Below are 18,493 nucleotides of genomic sequence, written 5' to 3'. Positions count from 1 at the left end.
TGGTGTTTCCTACTGAGTGGCTTTTATTTTTATTATGTTTTTTAAGCATGCAAATACATCTGAGAGGTGCATTCAACCATTTGATGCCTCAGTGACACACTACAGTGACATCAGGGGGTCCTCAACCATAGCTGATGAATGCCCCAGGCTGCCTGAGGAAGGGGGCAGCTGTGGAGAGCTGGCCAGGAACCACACACAGCTGAGGCCTTTCTTCCTGAGGCTGCCGCTCACTTGTCCAACTCTGGGAACATCTGGGGAGTGTGGGGTGTGGAAAAACGTGAGTCTTAGGAGAAAAATGATGGATAACCACTTCCCCAATCATCTGAAGAAATGTTACTTTGTATAGTTGACTCCGCCACTGGCCTCAAGGTTGGCAGAGATGATGCACAAGAGCAGCTTTCCCTCACAGGTGGGCTGGGACCTCACCTCTATTTTCTGATAGACCTCCTTAAACATCCCAGGGATGACGTACTGACGCTCCACTGCCTGGATCTCGTCTCTGGTTGGCCAGATATCTCTCAGAAATACCTGTTGTCCCTTTGCATTTACCCCTAGGGAAAAAAATGTTTATTAGTGAGAAAAACTTCATCTCATACCCCATTTTCATCGCCACATACAGTCAGTCAAGTCTCGTTCAGGGTAGTTACGTTCTGTAAAGCCTACGTGCACACTTAGAGAATACTCAGTCACTGCCCCCAGGGGACACACGGGTTAGGCTCCCAAGAGCCTCCATCCACAACACTGTCGTCAACTGATCAAGACATAACCCTGTTTTATGTGTGTTTCTGTTTCATGACACCTTACTTCATACATACTGTTGATGCATTCACACTGAACTTGCGAGCCTGTCTAACACGAGGCCCGTCACAGCCTTCTTGGGCTTAGGAACGCTACACAGCACTTTAGCACTACTCTTGGGGGTCATTTTAAACAGGGAAATCACCAACAAAAAGCACAAAAATGTGAAAAACATGGTGCGAAACAGAGCACGAACAGGACACTTGTTTGCAGTATAAGACCTGCAATAAAAAGGCAGAGTGTTGCCTTGTTCGACCTCAGCTGAGAGCAGGCACGGTGAGGGACTCAAGGTTTTCACACCTTCACCCCTCCCTGCCCCCGCCCCGTGCACATCTGTGAGTGATGAGCATTGATTTTGGGGTTAAAATCCATTTTAATGAGTAGTCAAATTTGCAAATATGGAATCCCTATATAATGAGGACCAACTGTATGTCTAAAGCTATGATTTCCTAAAAGTAAATTCCAGGGCACCATTTTCATATTATCTCATCTGCTTATTAGCATGGGTTGAGGAGGGTACAGCAAAGAGACCAGAGGAAAGGAAACAAAGCATCCTGTCCCCAGAATTTTGAGAAGCTGCACTATTTGGATGTGTTCCTACAGAGGAGATATTAAAACAGTGCCTATCATTAGATTAAAGCGGGAGCTGGAAAGGAAGGGACTGGAGAAGAAGCCAGAATGGCAAGATCTCCATTACTTTGGGTATTTCTTTCCCTTTTGTTGTCCCTCCCCCTTTAGTAAATTCTTGTTTAACTATTTCAGTTATGTCTTAGCTGTGTATTGGGGCATAAAGAAAAGACTCCTCCTCTGATCTCTGGAGGGTCTAGCCTTCATTATTTATTAAGGAAAGCAATAACTTTCTCCCAGTAATGTTTTCAAATACATTGGAAAAACTGTAACCCCCCAAATAAGATCTTACCCAGTGGCTCTTTCTCAAAGTCGATCCTGATGGTCCCGGCAATTGCATACGCTATTACTAAAGGCGGAGAGGCTAAATAGTTGGCCCGGGTATTGGGGTGGACTCGCCCTTCAAAATTCCTGTTCCCAGACAGTACTCCAACAGCAACAAGATCCCCCTGTGTGAGGCAAGGGGAAAAGCAGATCACAAAGAGAAGAGAATGCCTAGGCTCCATTTGTCAAAGTTTTCCCTCTAAGCTTCCCCTTCACTGGTCCTCTCCCTGGGAAGAAGAGCACACAGGGTGACCCTGTAGGAGACACTCTGGGTCAAAAGCAGCTGAGAGACACATTCAGTGGTTTCTGCTCATGAGAAAATAGCAGGTTGGTCAGGAGGCAGCATCCTGGTTATTTTGCTGCTGGGGCCTGAGAACAGGCAGGGAAGACTGCAAGTTGAAAGCTAAAGGAAGCCACATTGACTGACAGGGATTCTATAATTAATGCAAAGCAAACCAAATAGTATTTCTCAACGCTATAGAATTTATGGGACAAAAATCAAGCCAATGCAATTTAGTTTACATTTGTCTGACTTGGAACCAGTTTTCAGACAACAGGAACAAACGATTCTGGCGCCTTCTGCAGTCAAAACCACGTTTATGGAGCACGCGTGTGCCAGGCGCTGCACTAAGTCATTCGTGTCCACTATCACCTTAATGCTCACAACTCTATGAAACAGGTGCTATTACTGTCTCCAGTTACAGTTGTGAAAACTGAGGCACACAGAGGTTAATTAACTTGCTCAAACGTATACAGTTAATAAGTTTCGCTCAACTCCGAAGACCGTACTCTTAACTACATCCCATGCTTCCCTGGACCTTCTTAAAATTACCAGCCTTTTGATCACACATCATATGAAACATGACAACAGCTCTGAAGACCCACAAGTTCCTCTGTAATCACCTGCGTGATGGCTTCTACCACAGCGTCAGGTAAGGGCCCACTGTTGCCAATGCAGGTCATGCAGCCGTAGCCCACCACATCAAACCTAGGTGCGAGAGAGAAGCACAGGATGGAGAACGGCTCTCAGTGGGCTCACCTGCTGGTTACACTTCCTGGAGACCACTGACCTAAGTAAGTTTAGTACAGGGCTGTTTCTATACAGCTTTCATTCTTGGGAACATTTTGATCTCCTATTCATCCATTCTAAATCATTCAATTAAGAGTCCTTTTTATAATTTACTTTTTTAAAAAACTGAAGTATAGTTGATTTATAATATTATGTTAAGGTGTACAACAAGGTGATTGTCATATACAAACACACACACACACACACACATATTTTTTCAGATTACTTTGCACTATAGGTTATTACAAGATATTGAATAGTGTTCCCTATGTTATACAGGAAATCCTTGTTGTTTATCTCTCTATATATTTTTTTTGGCCACGCCACGCAGCATGCGGGATCTTAGTTCCCCGACCAGGGATCAAACCCGCACCCCCTGCAGTGGAAGCCCGAAGTCTTAACCACTGGACCACCAGGGAAGTCCCATAGCTATTTTATATATAGTAGCGTGTATCTGTTAACCCCATACTCCTAATCCCACCTCTCCCCCCAATCCCTGCTTTCCCCTTTGGTAACCATAAGTCTGTTTTCTCTGTCTGTGAGTCTGTTTCTGTTTTGTAAATAGATTCATTTGTATTATTTTTTTTAGAGTCCACATACAAGTGGTAATATATATTTGTCTTTCTCTGTCTGACTCACTTCACTTAGTACGATATTCTCTAGGTCTATCCATGTTGCTGCAAATGGCAGTATTTCATTCTTTTTTACAGCTGACTAGTATTCTATTGTATATATATATCTTCTTTATCCATTCATCTGTTGATGGACACTTAGGCTGCTTCAATGTCTCAGCTATTATAAATAGTGCTGGTATGAACATGGGGGTGCATGTATCTTTTCAAATTAGAGTTTCTGTCTTTTCTGGATATATTCCACTGACTGCTGGATCATATGGTAGCTCTATTTTTAGTTTTTTAAGGAACCTCTGTACTGTTTTCCATAGTGGTTACACCAATTTACATTCCCACCAACAGTGTAGGAGGGTTCCCTTTTCTCCACACCCTCTCCAGCATATATTATTTGCAGACTTTTTGATAATAGCCATTCTGACTGGTGTGAGGTGGTACCTCACTGGGTTTTGATTTGCATTCCTCTAAAAGTTAGTGATGTTGAGCATCTTTTCCTGTGCCTGTTGGCCATCTGTAAGTCTTCTTTGGAAAAATGTCTATTCAGGTCTTCTGCCCATCTTTTGATTGGGTTGTTGGTTTGTTTGTTTGTTTTTGATATTGAGATGTATGAGCTGTTTGTATATTTTGGAAATTAATCCCTTGTCGGTTGCATCATTTGCAAATATTTTCTCCCATTCTGTAACTTGTCTTTTCGTTTTGTTTACGGTTTCCTTTGCTGTGCAAAAACTTTTAAGTTCGGTTAGGTCCTATTTGTTTATTTTTGCTTTTATTTCTTTTGCCGTGGGATATTGCTACAATTTATGTCAGAGAATGTTTTGCCTATGTTCTCTTCTAGGAGTTTTATGGTGTCATGTCTTACATTTAGATCTTTAAACCATTTTGAGTTTATTTTTGTATATGGTGTGAGACAGTATTCTAATTTTATTGATTTACATGAGGCTGTCCAGCTTTCCCAACATCACTTGCTGAAGAGACTATCATTTCTGCATTGCATATTCTCACCTTCTTTGTTGAAGATTAATGACCATAGCTGTATGGGTTATTTTTGGTCTCTCTATTCTGTTCCATATAATTTACTTTTATAAGTAACTTTTTAAATTTATAAGAAAATTATAAGGAGTCTATCTGAATGATCTGGAATTTTTAAAAGTTGAAATCAGATATGCCATTTGATGTCTTTATTCACTACTCTTATTATATAATCCCAAGGACTTCTGACTTTTATGAGGCACATGACAAAAATCTATGTCATCCAAATTAGGAATAGTGGATTAATTGGAGAAACTGTATTTGGCAACAAATAACTAATTGACTTCAAGGAATCAGAACATTTTTAGGCATGGGAAATAATTATTTTCATACCAAAGAGCAGATTCAGTTGCAGAGCCAACACTAGCCCATAGCACACCTTCATGCAACTGAGAAAAGACGCCCCCTGCCCCAGGAGTGCAGCGCTACAGCAGAGCACAGGCTTGATATCAGCCCCTGCTCTCTTCACAGACACCCTTGTCTGATGAACAACCAGTACAACTGTACAGGAGGGCCCTGCTCTGTCGGAATGTGAGGGTTTGTCTGTTTACCATCTGACAGAAGACTACGAAATTAGACACCATCAGATAAGCTTATATCCATTACAAGGTGACTTAGCAAAATACCTGTGGAATACAATAAAACAAAAGCAATGGTGTAAGAGATTTCTCCCTCACCCAAGCTGAGACAGGTAAGGCATGACTCCGCTTTCTCGCAGGTAGTAGGTGACCACACCACTTCCAGGAGATAGGCTAGTTTTGATGTAAGGCTTCACGTTCAGGCCAGCATCCACAGCCTTCTTTGCTAACAAGCCTGTGAAATGGTAAACACAGACACGGTGTGTGGGGCTGCCCACTCTAGGTGCCACGGACATTTCAGGAAAGAGACTGACTTCAGTCTGCAGTTCCTGCACTGCTTGACAGAGCCCCATTCATGTTGGTGCTTTCTGCCATTTTTGTTGCCTGACAGAAATCAAAAGCTTGCTGGCCCAAAGTCATTTACATGTATTCAGTAAACTCAAAATTAGCCATGGACATGAAGAAAAAGATAAAAAGAGCTGTGCCTTTTTTTTTTTTTTTTTTAAAGAGATAAACCTGAACCATTCATGATTATATTATAGAATGAGTGTTTAATTTTTGGAGGGAAAGCAATCTTTCTAATTATATTTTATTTAGATGAAAAATAATAGGAAGGACCCCTTCTTAAAGTATATGAATTGTGTACTTGTTGGTGAGGAATACAGTCTGCCTAGAAGATAAAAATCTAGTCCTCAGATATTTCTTGAAGTGGAAGATCAAGGGCTCTTGGGCCACTTGACTCTGGGCAAATACAGAGACTATTTATTACAGTGACACTGGGTGCTCTGACTTAGGACATATCAAGGAAGTAGGAAAGAAATAAGGAGTGGGGGGTATAAAGAGACAAAAAGCTACAGACAAGCTGGTGTCTTATCTTAAGGAAATTGGTTTGTCCAAAGCTTAGGTGGCAATAGATGAATTCCTGGACAAAGAAGGTTTTCCTTACGCACTTGTCCAATTCATAAAGAAAGAACTGTTTGTGGACACAAGAGGAACTCTTAGGGATATTTTAAAATTTGGAAACTAAAGGGACATTAGAGTAATGAAACTCTGCATGTAAATATTAAATAAATAGAATTGTATAATAGGTAGATAAGTTTTATCAACCAGTGCCCTGTGCCCTAATTCAGATGCACTTGACAATGCATCTAAGACAGACTAAATTCTACTGTACAAAAAGGCCTATCAGGGGTTTTATGGAGAAAACAGTCTGTGAAATGAAAACAGTTTTTTTCTTCTAAAGTCTGACATAAGATTCTAGGCTTTACCAGAAATTCATCTTCCTTTCCTCTCTTCTCCTTATTTTCTGTGTTGATTCTAAAGACTATACTACTTTAAATACTTTGCATTCAGCATTATTTATTGTGTAAACATTTCTGGGCCAATTAATCTCTGCATCTGGAAAGGATAAGGCTCAGGGAACTATATGTAGAACTCAGTTAAGCCCCTGGGTCATGTCTTGGGAAATTTTCACCCACACGTCCACATGACCATCAAAGGCACTTACCTGCTCCTAACATCACAGATGGATTACTGGTGTTAGTGCAGCTGGTAATGGCAGCGATTACCACAGAACCGTGAGCAAGGGTGAACTCGCTATTATTATAGATAAATGTCTTATGGTCATTATGATGGTCCAGAGCAACCTGGAATCCTTTAAATCCTTGCTATAGGAAGAAAAAAAGAAAAAAATATATATGGTCAAAAGTTCTCACTTTGGAAGAAAAAGAAATACTTTGGTAACTATAGTTTTAAAGGCCAATTCTTAACAAAACATAAACAGCTGGTAAACTCTGAAATGCTACAGAAAAATTAAAGTTCCCTTTATTCTTTTTAAATCTTTATAAAAGGGAGTCATGATTTCTGAATCTGATTTTGCTTTGAAATTATTAACAATTATTCCCCACCTCAAATACCGAAACGCTACAACTACAAATTTAGCTTAGTCTAATTAGAGCTAATTAGAACAGATGTAATGGCTGCATTGAGGGCGCTGATACTAACCTTTATGGAAATTTAGAAAAAGGTGCCATTTTGGCCAGATTCAACCAATCATAAGCAATAAGGCTAACACAGTGTAGCTGAACATTTGGTAAAATGCTGGCATCCCGTGGATAAAATCCATCACAAATCTTATTCATTTGAAAAATGTTCATTGAAAATCTACTGTGTACAAGATACTATGCTGGGCACTTTGTGGGATACAAAGGTGACTGTGCATAAATCCTATCCTCAAATCTACAGTCTAGTAAAGGAAATCAGACATGCAAAAGTATACAGTACCAACAATGAAATTAAAGGCTATGAAACACCATCACAGGGTTTCCGACTGATGCCATGAAGGTTCAAATGAGGGAGAGATGACTTTGTGCTATGAGATCTGAGGCCACGTTGTGGAAGAGCTGAGAGATTAGGGCATGCAGACGGGGAAGGGACATGCAGGCAGGGGATGGCATGAACAAAAGTACAGTGGCCAGAAAAGTTTGGGCAAGCCGAGTGAACACTGTGGTGAGTCATGTGAAAAGGAGGTATGCTTTTGAAAAGGAGGGTTGAGTTGTGTTTACAGGCAATCAAGTGCTCTAAGGAAGCTGCCTGGCTCTTAGCTAATACGGAGGGAGGCATCGAGGACTATAGGATGGAGAGGAAACGCCCGCAGCACCAGGCTTCAGGAAGACTCATCATCGATGCGGGTGAAGCCTGTGCACAAAGAAGCCGGGCATGGGGCAGGGTTGGGGAGGATTTCCACCCACCTCTCTCAGGTCCCTACCTTGGCTCCAAGGCAGCTCTCAAAGTCCTTTTTCATGTCAGATACGGCAACTTTGTCCTGAGGCCTTTTGGGTCCACTGCAGCAAGGCACTACTGTTTTCAAGTCTAACTCCACAACCTGTGCACCCAAAAGAAAAGGAACCGTGGAACTGACATTATACTCACAAAGAAAAAAACACAGCCATGCCAGAGAATTTAAAACACCACAACAATAAAAATAAACTAAACTACCACATTCAAAACCAAGGAAGTCAATGTCCATTTTACACTGAAAGGATGAATTTCCAAAGTTCCAGATGAGCACTTCGGTAGCGTGGGACAGGCAGAAGCCTTGCCACCTCTCAGAAAGACCAGGGTGGGCATTGTGGCTGCCGCCAGGGTCTTTCACTTGGCCATCTTTGCAAAGCAGCTCATACATCCTTTTTATTGCTTAAGTTAGTCTGAGATGGATTTTCTACTGAAAAGATAGATAAACCATTGTAATTTTTCTAAGATGACTGGGAGAATGCAGCCATTAACTCATCAATGCCAAGAAATGGGCCCTAGTCTAATTGAATATTTCCTTCCCTCAATGTAATAGGAAACAAAACAAGGATCCCATATCTGGTTTACCCTCCAGTCTTGGCTGCTGAGAAAAATGTGGATTCAGTTTGCACCCTAGAAAATGAATGAAGATAAGTACGTCGATGGGTAAATGAGAACAAATTGATTCACTTGCACCTCCATTTCTTCCCCCATCTATAATAATGATGTGCTTATCAGCCTTTAAATAGCTCCAGTCCTTCTAAACTCCTTTTCCAAAGATCTTCCACATAAGAGGAGTAAATCAAAAAAGGGGAGCAGGGCTTCCCTGGTGGCACAGTGGTTAAGAATCCGCCTGCCAACACAGGGGACATGGCTTCAAGCCCTGGTCTGGGAAGATCCCACATGCCGCGGAGCAAATAAGCCTGTGAGCCACAACTACTGAGCCTGCGCTCTAGAGCCCACGAGCCGCAACTAATGAGCCCACGCGCTGCAACTTCTGAAGCCCGCACGCTCTAGGACCCGTGTGCTGCAACTACTGAAGCCCTCACGCCTAGAGCCCGTGCTCCGCAACAAGAGAAGCCACCGCAATGAGAAGCTCGCGCACCGCAATGAAGAGGAAGCCCCCGCTTGCCGCAACTAGGGAAAGCCCGCGCGCAGCAACGAAGACCCAACGCAGCCAAAAAATAAATAAATAAAATAAATTTATAAAAAAAAAAGTGGGGGGGAGCACACTCAACCTAATGGCTGGGAAGATTGGGACAAGTTATGTTATTTTATGTCTACAATTCCTTATTTTTTTGATTTTTCAGCCTTTTAACACCCTGTTCTTCTGCGATAACTTGGCAGTGACTAATTTCCTACAAATACACCCCCCAAGAAAAAACATTCACAACTAAAACCACAGGCTTGAGAAAGAGGAAACACATGTTCAGTGAAAGGCACTCTCATACCTGGGCAAAGTCTGGGTCTTGAGAGGGGTCACTGAAATTCCGAAACATTCCTACAGCCTGAAGATACTTTTTAATATGCTTTACTTTTTCTTCATCACGACCTAATGGGCATTTTAAGAAGTAACAAGTAACAGATGTTAATATTTCCTGATTAAACTAATGCCTCTACCAGAAACTATACAAGTAATGGGCATTTCACTTAAACACACACCAAGAGCTCTGCTGATATTGCAGCTTTCAGGCTAACAGTCTGACTCTCTAGCCGATGCTGCTGTTTACTAGGGGCCATTAACTGATCTGCTGTTCTACCGAAGTGACCATTTTCTGTAGAAGATTCTTACTTATAAGCACTCCTCTCTCTTTGGTTATGGGTCTTAATTAAGAGGATCCTAAGCCTCAGCGAATTGTCAAAGCATACCTCCGACGCATCTGCCTTCAACGGGCCACAGACCCTCAGCATTCCACATTATTCTTGTTAAAGTAGTAATCCCCGCAGTCTCCCACCACAGATCACCAGCTGTGTGCCCAGCACCGTGTGCTAAACATTTTAAATGCATTATTTCATTCCCTAATCCTTTATCATGACCTTATGAGACAAGTACTGTTATTATCCTCATTTATGGATGGGGAAATAGTGGCTCAAGAAGATTAAATAACTTTCCCATGGAACACAGGCCGCAAATGGCAGAACCAGGATCCGAAGCTGAGTTTAACTCCAGAGTTCAAAGTCCTAGCTCGTGATGCTATATCACCAGGTATATGACCCTGAAAGCTCTGCTGTTTCATTCTGATCAAGACCCTGGTTGCAGGCGATAATACGCACGGTTTGCCCAGTTGGACAAACTGGGACACGCAGTTCTCCCAGTTCTCTGACAGTTAAATAAGAGTGTTTGAGAGCTTGATTCTTGGATCCACAACAGATCAGCATTTTTTTTTTTTTTTTGCCTCTTCATTTTAACTGAATTGTAAAGGTCATCAGCTTTCAGCATGGACCTTATAACAGATGACTGTCTGATCTTCATTAACATATTTATCCATGACCTGTTGTTGGGCCCCAGTGTTCATTACATCCCCTGTCATCCTCTCCACGAAGACATGCAGGAGAAATTTCTTTTAGGTTTCAGTTTAAGAAAGTGTTCAACTTCTCCGAAACCATTGGTTTCAATTCAGTAGATGTTACAAATTCGGTACCAGATCAGTAAGAGGTTCAGTGGCCACCTCTAGAGCCATAGAAACTAATCTCATCTCTGGATGTATTTTGCAGCTTTCCCCTCCCCACCATCCCTTCTCTTCTCTTCTTTAGGTTGAGTGCCTCAACTATTTAATCGAGGGACAGAGGCAGAAGGTAGTGCTCCAATTCTCAGCATTCTATGAACTTTAGCAACGGCCTTCTGTTTTCAGGGTTCTGCACTTACCTGTCTGCACCAGGTACTTGATACTGACTTCGTCAACCGGGAAAAAGGCAGCAGTGGCTCCATACTCTGGACACATGTTGGCAATTGTAGCTCGGTCGGCAATGGACAACTGGGCTACCCCTGGCCCGAAGAACTCGACAAATTTGCCCACTACCCCAACCTGGCGGAGGTGCTGAGCAACAGAACAATAGCAGAGTTTGAGACTTGATAACCTGTATTTAAAATGCAGAACTATCCCCTTGCAGTTCTCATAAAGTAGCCTTGTGAGTAAACACAAAAAATGAATTAGCCCAACATATGTTTGACTACTTTTAAAAATAAAACTTAAAAAGTAAAGCCAGCTAAATACAACATGGTATCTTGGAGTAGATCCTTGAACAGAAAAGGGATTACTGAAGAAACTGGTGAAGTTTCTAGTTTAGTTAAAAATGTCATACCGACGTTAACTACTTCTGTTTCTCATAAATATACCATGGTTATGTAAGATGTTAACATCTGGGGAAGCTGGGAGAAAGGTAACAGGAACTCTGTATTACCTTTACGTCAACTCCCCTGTAAATCTAAAATTATGTGGAAACATTTCTTCAAAAAGAAAGAAAAAGTAATATAAAAACACAATAAGAAAAGTTTTGCCAAATGAGAAAACTTCTTTCTAAAAATTAAATTCTTTCAACTTGAATAAATTATGATTTGCACTTGTTGAATAAGCAAATGCCTTGTTTTCAAGGGTATAATGAACAAATATCCTGAACACAGGTATAAGTCAAATGTAACCAAAAGATCCAGGCAGTCTGACTCTCACACCTTTTCCATACAAGCCATCAGCCAGGGCTGGAGCCTCAGTGACTGGCTTGGCCCTGCATGAAATCAGCTGTATGAAGTGTGGACAACCACACGGACAGGCTCTTTTGGTTACGTGGAATTCTACCAAATTTTGTGGGCAGAATCTATATTATTCCACACTTGAATGATGCGGACATCTCTGATGAGCTATAGTGTTCAAATAAATCCAATTCCGAAGTCCATGACTATTAAATCAAAAGTATAGTATCCATCCCACATACCCCAAGCCTCCAAACTATACAACCAGAAAAAATTGTGTGATAATAAAAAAAAAAATTACTTTTCTAATAGTCTTTCAAAATGAAACTGCCTTCTTTTTGCAAAGCAAGCAAATCACCAAAAAAGATTATTTCCGACAAGGGCAAATGAAAAAAAAAAAAAAAAAACTAATATTTTCCAGCTTGGAGAAACATCTGTTACAATAATGTAACTTATAATACAGAGAATAGAATTTTAAATAGTCAAAAATTATTCATAGAGTTTGTTACTTTCATATAAAGAAGAACCATGTGGAAAAAATGTAGAAGTATAAACATACACATGGAAATGATTTCTTATAACCTCAAGATAGTGATTATCTCTAGAAATGAAGAGGGTGGCTTTAGCCATAAATATTACATTTCACTTCTTAAAAAATATACATACAGAGAGAGCTCTGAAGCAAATAGAGCAAAATGTTACCATCTGTTAAGTCTACATGGTGGGCATATAAATGTCATTTTAACTTCTGTGTATTTAAACTATTCCACAGTTTCAAAAAAAATTTTTAAAGAAAAAGATCCATGCAGCAACAGAAGAGTAAAATGAACATAATGATCTGAAACCTAACCGCAGAGTTCTCTCCTTATGTCATCTCTTTTAAAGTCATAAACGTACTGTTTCCTAGCATTTCTAGAGCACATGGAAACCAAGAGAGACTCCATCATGGACTTTCTTCCTATTTGTCACTGCGACTCAGACCACAGAAGAGGCAGCACATTGTTACCTTGGTGATGGTGAGCACGATGTCAGTGGATGTTACCAGGGGGTGGGGATTTCCCATCAGCCTGTAGCCAATCACCTGGGGAAGCACCATGCTGATTGGCTGGCCCAGCATGACAGCTTCTGCTTCGATACCACCCACACCTGTGTGGAAAGGTGTGACAGAATAATGCTTTCCTTAGTCCTCACGATATCCCTCAGGCATAGTTCAGTGTCATTAACAAGTAGTCAACCCACTTATAGTGTTTTACTAGTATAGAGTTATATTTCCATAAAGAACAGTTATCTTTTCTCTATTTCCCTCTGTAGAATTTTTAACAAGTGTTTCTCAAAGTGTGGTCCCCCAAACACCTGTGTCAAAATCCCCTTGATTCCGCACTAAAAAGGAGAGTGGGCTTCAGGAGTCGCTGTTTTTAACAAACACCCCAGCTGATTTTCGCTTATTCTAATTCCAGCTGCTTATTCCAATTCATTCTTCCAAACATTATACTGAGTGCCTAAAAGGCATGAGACACTTTTCTGGGTACTGGAAATTACTGGAAAACAGACAAAAAAACCTCTCTGATATTTGTGGTCACTCAAATTCATGCTGCTGGGATGTAAGGGTATCAAAGTATATCAAGGTATTTACATAGAACAGCATAAGTGGAATAGGAACCCGGAAGAACACTCACCCCAACCGAGAACGCCCAAACCATCAATCATGGTAGTGTGCGAATCCGTGCCCACAAGACTGTCTGGGTAATAATATCCATCCTGATCAAATACCACTCTTGCCAAATACTCCAGATTCACCTGGTGGATGATTCCTGAGCCAGGAGGAATAATCCGCATGTTGCGAAAGGCCTGAGAGCCCCACTAGGATTGAAAAATGGGGAGAACACTATGAATGCCAGACACAACTTTATGCAGCTCACCTCCTTGGCACCTCTTCCTCATACCCCACACACATAAAGAATCAACCAATGGAGCCAAACTCTGCCCATACCTTTAAAAATTCAAATCGTTCTCTATTTCTTTCAAATTCCAAGTCTTGATTCTTCTGTAAACTGTCTGCCCTGTCAAAGAGAAAAACTAAATGTATAAATTTTAAGGTGTAAAATGTTACTGGTCAAATTTATAGGTGATAATAAAGAAAATGGCAGTTTCATCTGCAGGCTTGCTGGGTGGTATTATGTATTCATTCACATGGGAAAGGTAATTAAAGAAAGTAAAAAGAATAATTATTTTTTGGTTTAGTTGATTTTTATAATGCCTTTAAACATGGAGGGTAGAAAACATTAAGTGAATTTAAGTTAAAACTATTCTAATCATAAAATCTGACTCTTAGGAACAGACTGAAGACATTTATGATGACAATAGCAGCTTAGATATTTAAAGAAGCTTTCTTTCTGTACTCCTTTCTTACCTATGACCTTGTTACAACACCTCTCTGAACTGAGCCATATCTGGGCTTGCATTTTCATCTGTTTTATGTTGGGAGGTAGGGAACCAGTGATGCCAGGAGGCACAGGAATTTATAGAATCACAATCTCCTATCTTTCAAAAGGAGGTTTATGAGGAGGATGGTGCCACTCAAGAACATCTGTAAAGCCCAGATTATATACCGAGGTTTGCTCAAAGTCATTCAGTTCATCAGGACTGACATGGACAATTCAGGGCATCAGGAAGCTTTTCCAGAATTTTTATAATCAAACTACATTGTTTTGAGTCAAAGTAGAGCAAGTCATAGTGACAACTCGGCATGGTTAGCACACAGGAAGCGCTTACAAACTGTCATGGGTTGAGTGAACATAGGAAAGGATAGTGAAATTAATAGCTAAGACCCAAGTCAGACTTCACTAATTGATAGTCAACACTTATTGACATTACTAGGAACTAGGCACTAAAGTGCTTTACATTTATTTTCTAATTTAGTCTTCAAAATACCCCTTTGAGCTAGGGGCAACTAATATCCACATTTTTCAAAAGAGGAAACAGACACAGAGAGGGTAAGAAACTTGTTCAGGACCTCACAGATAGTAAATGATGGAATTGGTATTGAAACCCAGGCAGTCTGACTCAAGAATGATGCTCTGAATCCCTATGCTGCCTCCCTGTAGTAGTAGTTGCAGAAACTGTAGCAGCAATGGTGGTAGTGGTAATAGCAACAACTACCATAATAATAATAACAGCAGGAGCCAAAGTGCAAGACTGCACGATGCATCATAGGCTCTAAGTGCTTTACACACATGAACTCATTCAGTCATCATAACAACCCCTCACGTAGGTACTACCATTACCCCAATGTATGGAAGAGGAAGCTGAGGCACAGAAAGATTAGTTAACTTCTCCAAGGTCAGATGCTTGTAAATTACAGAGTGGTCACCTGAACCCAGGTCTGACCAGTCCTGGAGCCTCTACCTGAACCACTATACCCACTTTCTTCTGTCACTTATTAATGATCTACAGAGCCTACATGGTGCCACATGCTGGGCGTACAAAGGCGCAGAAGGGGCACGTGTGCTGCCCAGCTGGAGCTCAGAGCCTAGCGAGAGACACAGAGAAGCAACCAGGCAACCATGAGAGTGTGATTATCAATGTCATGATACGGGAAGTACAGGGTGCCAGGGGAGCGCCCAGAAAGGGCCATCAACTCAGACCAGGGAGCCAGGGATGCCTTCCAGAAGGCAATGACATCGATGTAGTCTGGAGGGCGAGGGGGAGTCTGCCAGATGAACATGGGTAGGCAGGCACTCCTTGAGAAGAAAAAGACTGGAGGCACTTATTATTTACTCTACAAATACACATTCAGTTACCATGCGGATTTTTTCTCTTTTTCTCTTGATGTGAATATTCTTCCAGATAAGTGTCAGTTGCTTTGATGGAATCAATTTCTGAGAGTATCTTAGAGCAGGGGTTGGTCCACAAACTACGGTTCATGAGTCAAATCTGGCCCAATACCTGTATATGTTTGGCTGTCAAACAACGAATAATTTTTATATTTTTAAAGGCTGGAAAAAAAATAAACGGACACAGTATGTGGCCAGCAAAACCTAAAGTATTTACTATTGGCCCTTTACAGTAAAAGTTTGCTGATCTCTGACATGAAGAATGAATGTCTGTGAATGTGTGTACGTGTTAGAGAAAAGTAAAAGAAATGGAGAAGGAGAGATCCTAGTGTAGTGGAACAAGGCAGTTGTTCTGATCCCCGCCCTGACCCCTGATCAGCAGCCCCCGTGGACCCTCTGGATCCGATGCAGCTATTCTTGAACGTACGCATCTCCACCTTCGCACTAGTACACTAAAGGCTCCATCCCTCCGGTCCCCACCTGTCTCTTCAGGTCCAGATCCACAGTCCCAATGTATCCTGGGCACCTGCATCAGGAACACCTCGGGCACCACAAACACAGCAGGTCAAACCCTAATGTGTGACCTTCTTTCCTACATTTCTTCCTCATCTCCGTCTGTCCATCTCTCATCTAATGACCTCCTCTTCTCCCACTTAGTACCTACAGCTATCAGAGAATTAATTCAGAGACAGCTTCCTCTCTAGTTTCTCTGTCAGTCTAGTCAACCTATCTTTTGTACTGTCACCAGAATCAGTTTTCCAAAATACAGATCATTACAACCCATCTTGAATCTGTCAGTGGATCCCATTTTCTAAATAAAGTACAAATCCCTTGCCTTAAAAAACAAGGTCCTTCAGTCTGACCTCAGACTTCCTTTAAGAGCCCTCTCCCATCCTCCAGTCCAAACTTTCAGTTTCAGCTGCACTGTGGCCCTCATACTCTCTCAAACCCCACTTTCCTCATGCCTTTGCATGCTCTGTTCTCTCTGTGTAGAATGCCTTTCCAGCTCTTCGCTCTTTGGTAAACATGCCTGGGGACCCAGATTAAGTGACACTCCTGGAAGAGCCCACCTGACTCTCCAAGTTAGTGATTTGGTTCCTACACTTACTAACTGCATTCAAGCTGTGCATTCTCTAATCTCTCTACTATTCTAGACTAACCTGCTTCTTGAATAAATACTGGCACACAATAGGTCTGTTAAATGGATTTAATTTTACAAAAAAAAGGGAAGGCATCTTGGAACATTATTCTTAATCATGTATGGCCCTGCCCCATCTCTTCTGCTGAGCTCTGAGCACATGTGGACTCCCAGTCATTATGCCTTGTCCTCTTGTCTCCAGAAGGATTTCAGAGTTTCTCACAACAGAAGCAAGGTTGGAAGAGGACCATTTACCCCAGAGAATGCTGGGACCGTCAGTTCGATATACATGACATAGTCACAGGACAAGCAGAAGCCAGAAATGCTTAGGCTGCTTTAAGATATGTTAAATTCTAGGTAAAAAAAAGTTAAAATTAAAAAAAAATTAAAAATAAAATTAAAAAAACAACCCTATTTACTCACTAAAACAAAAAATCTTTCATGCTAACCTTGGCTCTTTAACTTAGTTCTAGTTATTCGAATGAATAAACAGACCTAGAATTCAGATTTTTCCACCACTCAGAACTTTCCTAGATTTACCCAATCTGGTGAGCTTTCAATAAGATCTCTGAATGTGAATGGCCTCACACACTAAAGAGGAAATTTCTCCTTATTTACATAAGTTGAAATCAGATTTGGATGTAGTTCAAAGTTTCTGAGTATTACATTTAATGGTACTCCAGAAATTCACAGACAGTATTTATAGAGAAGATAGTTTTGACACTCATGAAATCTGGTCAGAAATTGCTATGATATTCTTCTTGGGATTTTAAAAAAGGTTATTTCTGAGATAACTTTGTAAAACATTACAATAATGCATTAGTTAGATCCTCGATTCCTAAAGATGGTGTGAAGCCAATTACTATTATTCACAGCAGGGAAAGAGCTTAGAAATACTTAACTGAGAAAATTCACCATCCCACCACTCCTTACTTCATTCTGGAAATAGCTGGAAATAAGCCCACAGCACACAGTTCCACAAAAGCTGAGACATCACACTTAATTCCTTACAAAAATGAGGAAAGAGACTGGGAGGTCAAATTGCAAAACCAAACTCAAGAAATAAAAACAAAACACTAGCAATGAAAATACTTCTCGGGCTTCTCTGGTGGTGCAGTGGTTAAGAATCCACCTGCCCATGCAGGGGATACGGGTTCGAGCCCTGGTCCGGGAAGATCCCACATGCTGCGGAGCAACTAAGCCCATGCGCCACAACTACTGAGCTTGCACTCTAGAGCCCGCGAGCCACAACTACTGAGCCCACGTGCCACAACTACTGAAGTCTGCGCGCCTAGAGCCTGTGCTCCGCAACAAGAGAAGCCACCGCAATGAGAAGCCCGCACACCGCAACGAGGAGTAGCCCCCGCTCACCGCAACTAGAGAAAGCTGTGCACAGCAACGAAGACCCAATACAGCCAAAAATAAATAAATAAATAAATTTATAAAAAAAGAAAATACTTCTCATAGAAGTGTTTCTCTTTAATTTAAAAAAAAAGTGTTTGCTAGATTTGGATATCATTTTGGATCAAAGTTCACCCCTAGACTTTGCTATTTTCATCACAATGTTTTCAATATTACAATATAAATGAAAAAGGTCCATAAAAAATTGAAACCAGAGTTGATGGATGTCAAGGTTTAAGGAGGAAAACAAGTCACAGTGAAGTTGGTGCTGACTCAGATTCTTTACCTGCTTAATTGTCAGGAGCTCTTTTGAGTTTTGAGTCAAATAACTTTAGACATTAAAACAATTACAATTCTGTCTCCACCAGTACTTTCACCTTCCAGGCCAGGGAAATGAAGGTAAATCCATCAACACCAATGAGACTTCAGGAAAAAGTTGCCCATGATTTTGTGAGGCTACTTTTAATAATTTCTGAAGTGGGACTTTAGGAAACATACATACTCTCCAATAGGATAATAGTTTGTGTATTTTTAACTCTTCCCTTTGAAATCAAAACATTAAATTGAGCTCATGTGATTTAAGGAAAAA

The 18,493-nt window shown here is 41.0% G+C and overlaps 1 protein-coding gene across 1 annotated transcript in view; it reads right to left on the bottom strand.

The window, feature by feature from the left end:
- Window positions 1–18,493, bottom strand: part of ACO1 (aconitase 1) — a 58,790-nt gene that overhangs the window by 14,763 nt on the left and 25,534 nt on the right. The window contains exons 5-15 of the mRNA XM_061200484.1: window positions 13,523–13,592; window positions 13,209–13,392; window positions 12,539–12,678; window positions 10,711–10,882; window positions 9,296–9,396; window positions 7,822–7,938; window positions 6,562–6,721; window positions 5,154–5,289; window positions 2,653–2,737; window positions 1,718–1,874; window positions 427–551 (exon numbers count right to left, since the gene is read on the bottom strand). Of these exons, the coding sequence (XP_061056467.1) occupies window positions 427–551; window positions 1,718–1,874; window positions 2,653–2,737; window positions 5,154–5,289; window positions 6,562–6,721; window positions 7,822–7,938; window positions 9,296–9,396; window positions 10,711–10,882; window positions 12,539–12,678; window positions 13,209–13,392; window positions 13,523–13,592 (1,447 nt within the window). The remainder of the gene's footprint in view (window positions 1–426; window positions 552–1,717; window positions 1,875–2,652; window positions 2,738–5,153; window positions 5,290–6,561; window positions 6,722–7,821; window positions 7,939–9,295; window positions 9,397–10,710; window positions 10,883–12,538; window positions 12,679–13,208; window positions 13,393–13,522; window positions 13,593–18,493) is intronic.

Source organism: Eubalaena glacialis, chromosome 9 (assembly GCF_028564815.1).
Source record: "Eubalaena glacialis isolate mEubGla1 chromosome 9, mEubGla1.1.hap2.+ XY, whole genome shotgun sequence".
NCBI classification, from domain to species: Eukaryota; Metazoa; Chordata; class Mammalia; order Artiodactyla; family Balaenidae; genus Eubalaena; species Eubalaena glacialis.
This window is presented reverse-complemented; position numbering and strand designations above follow the sequence as displayed.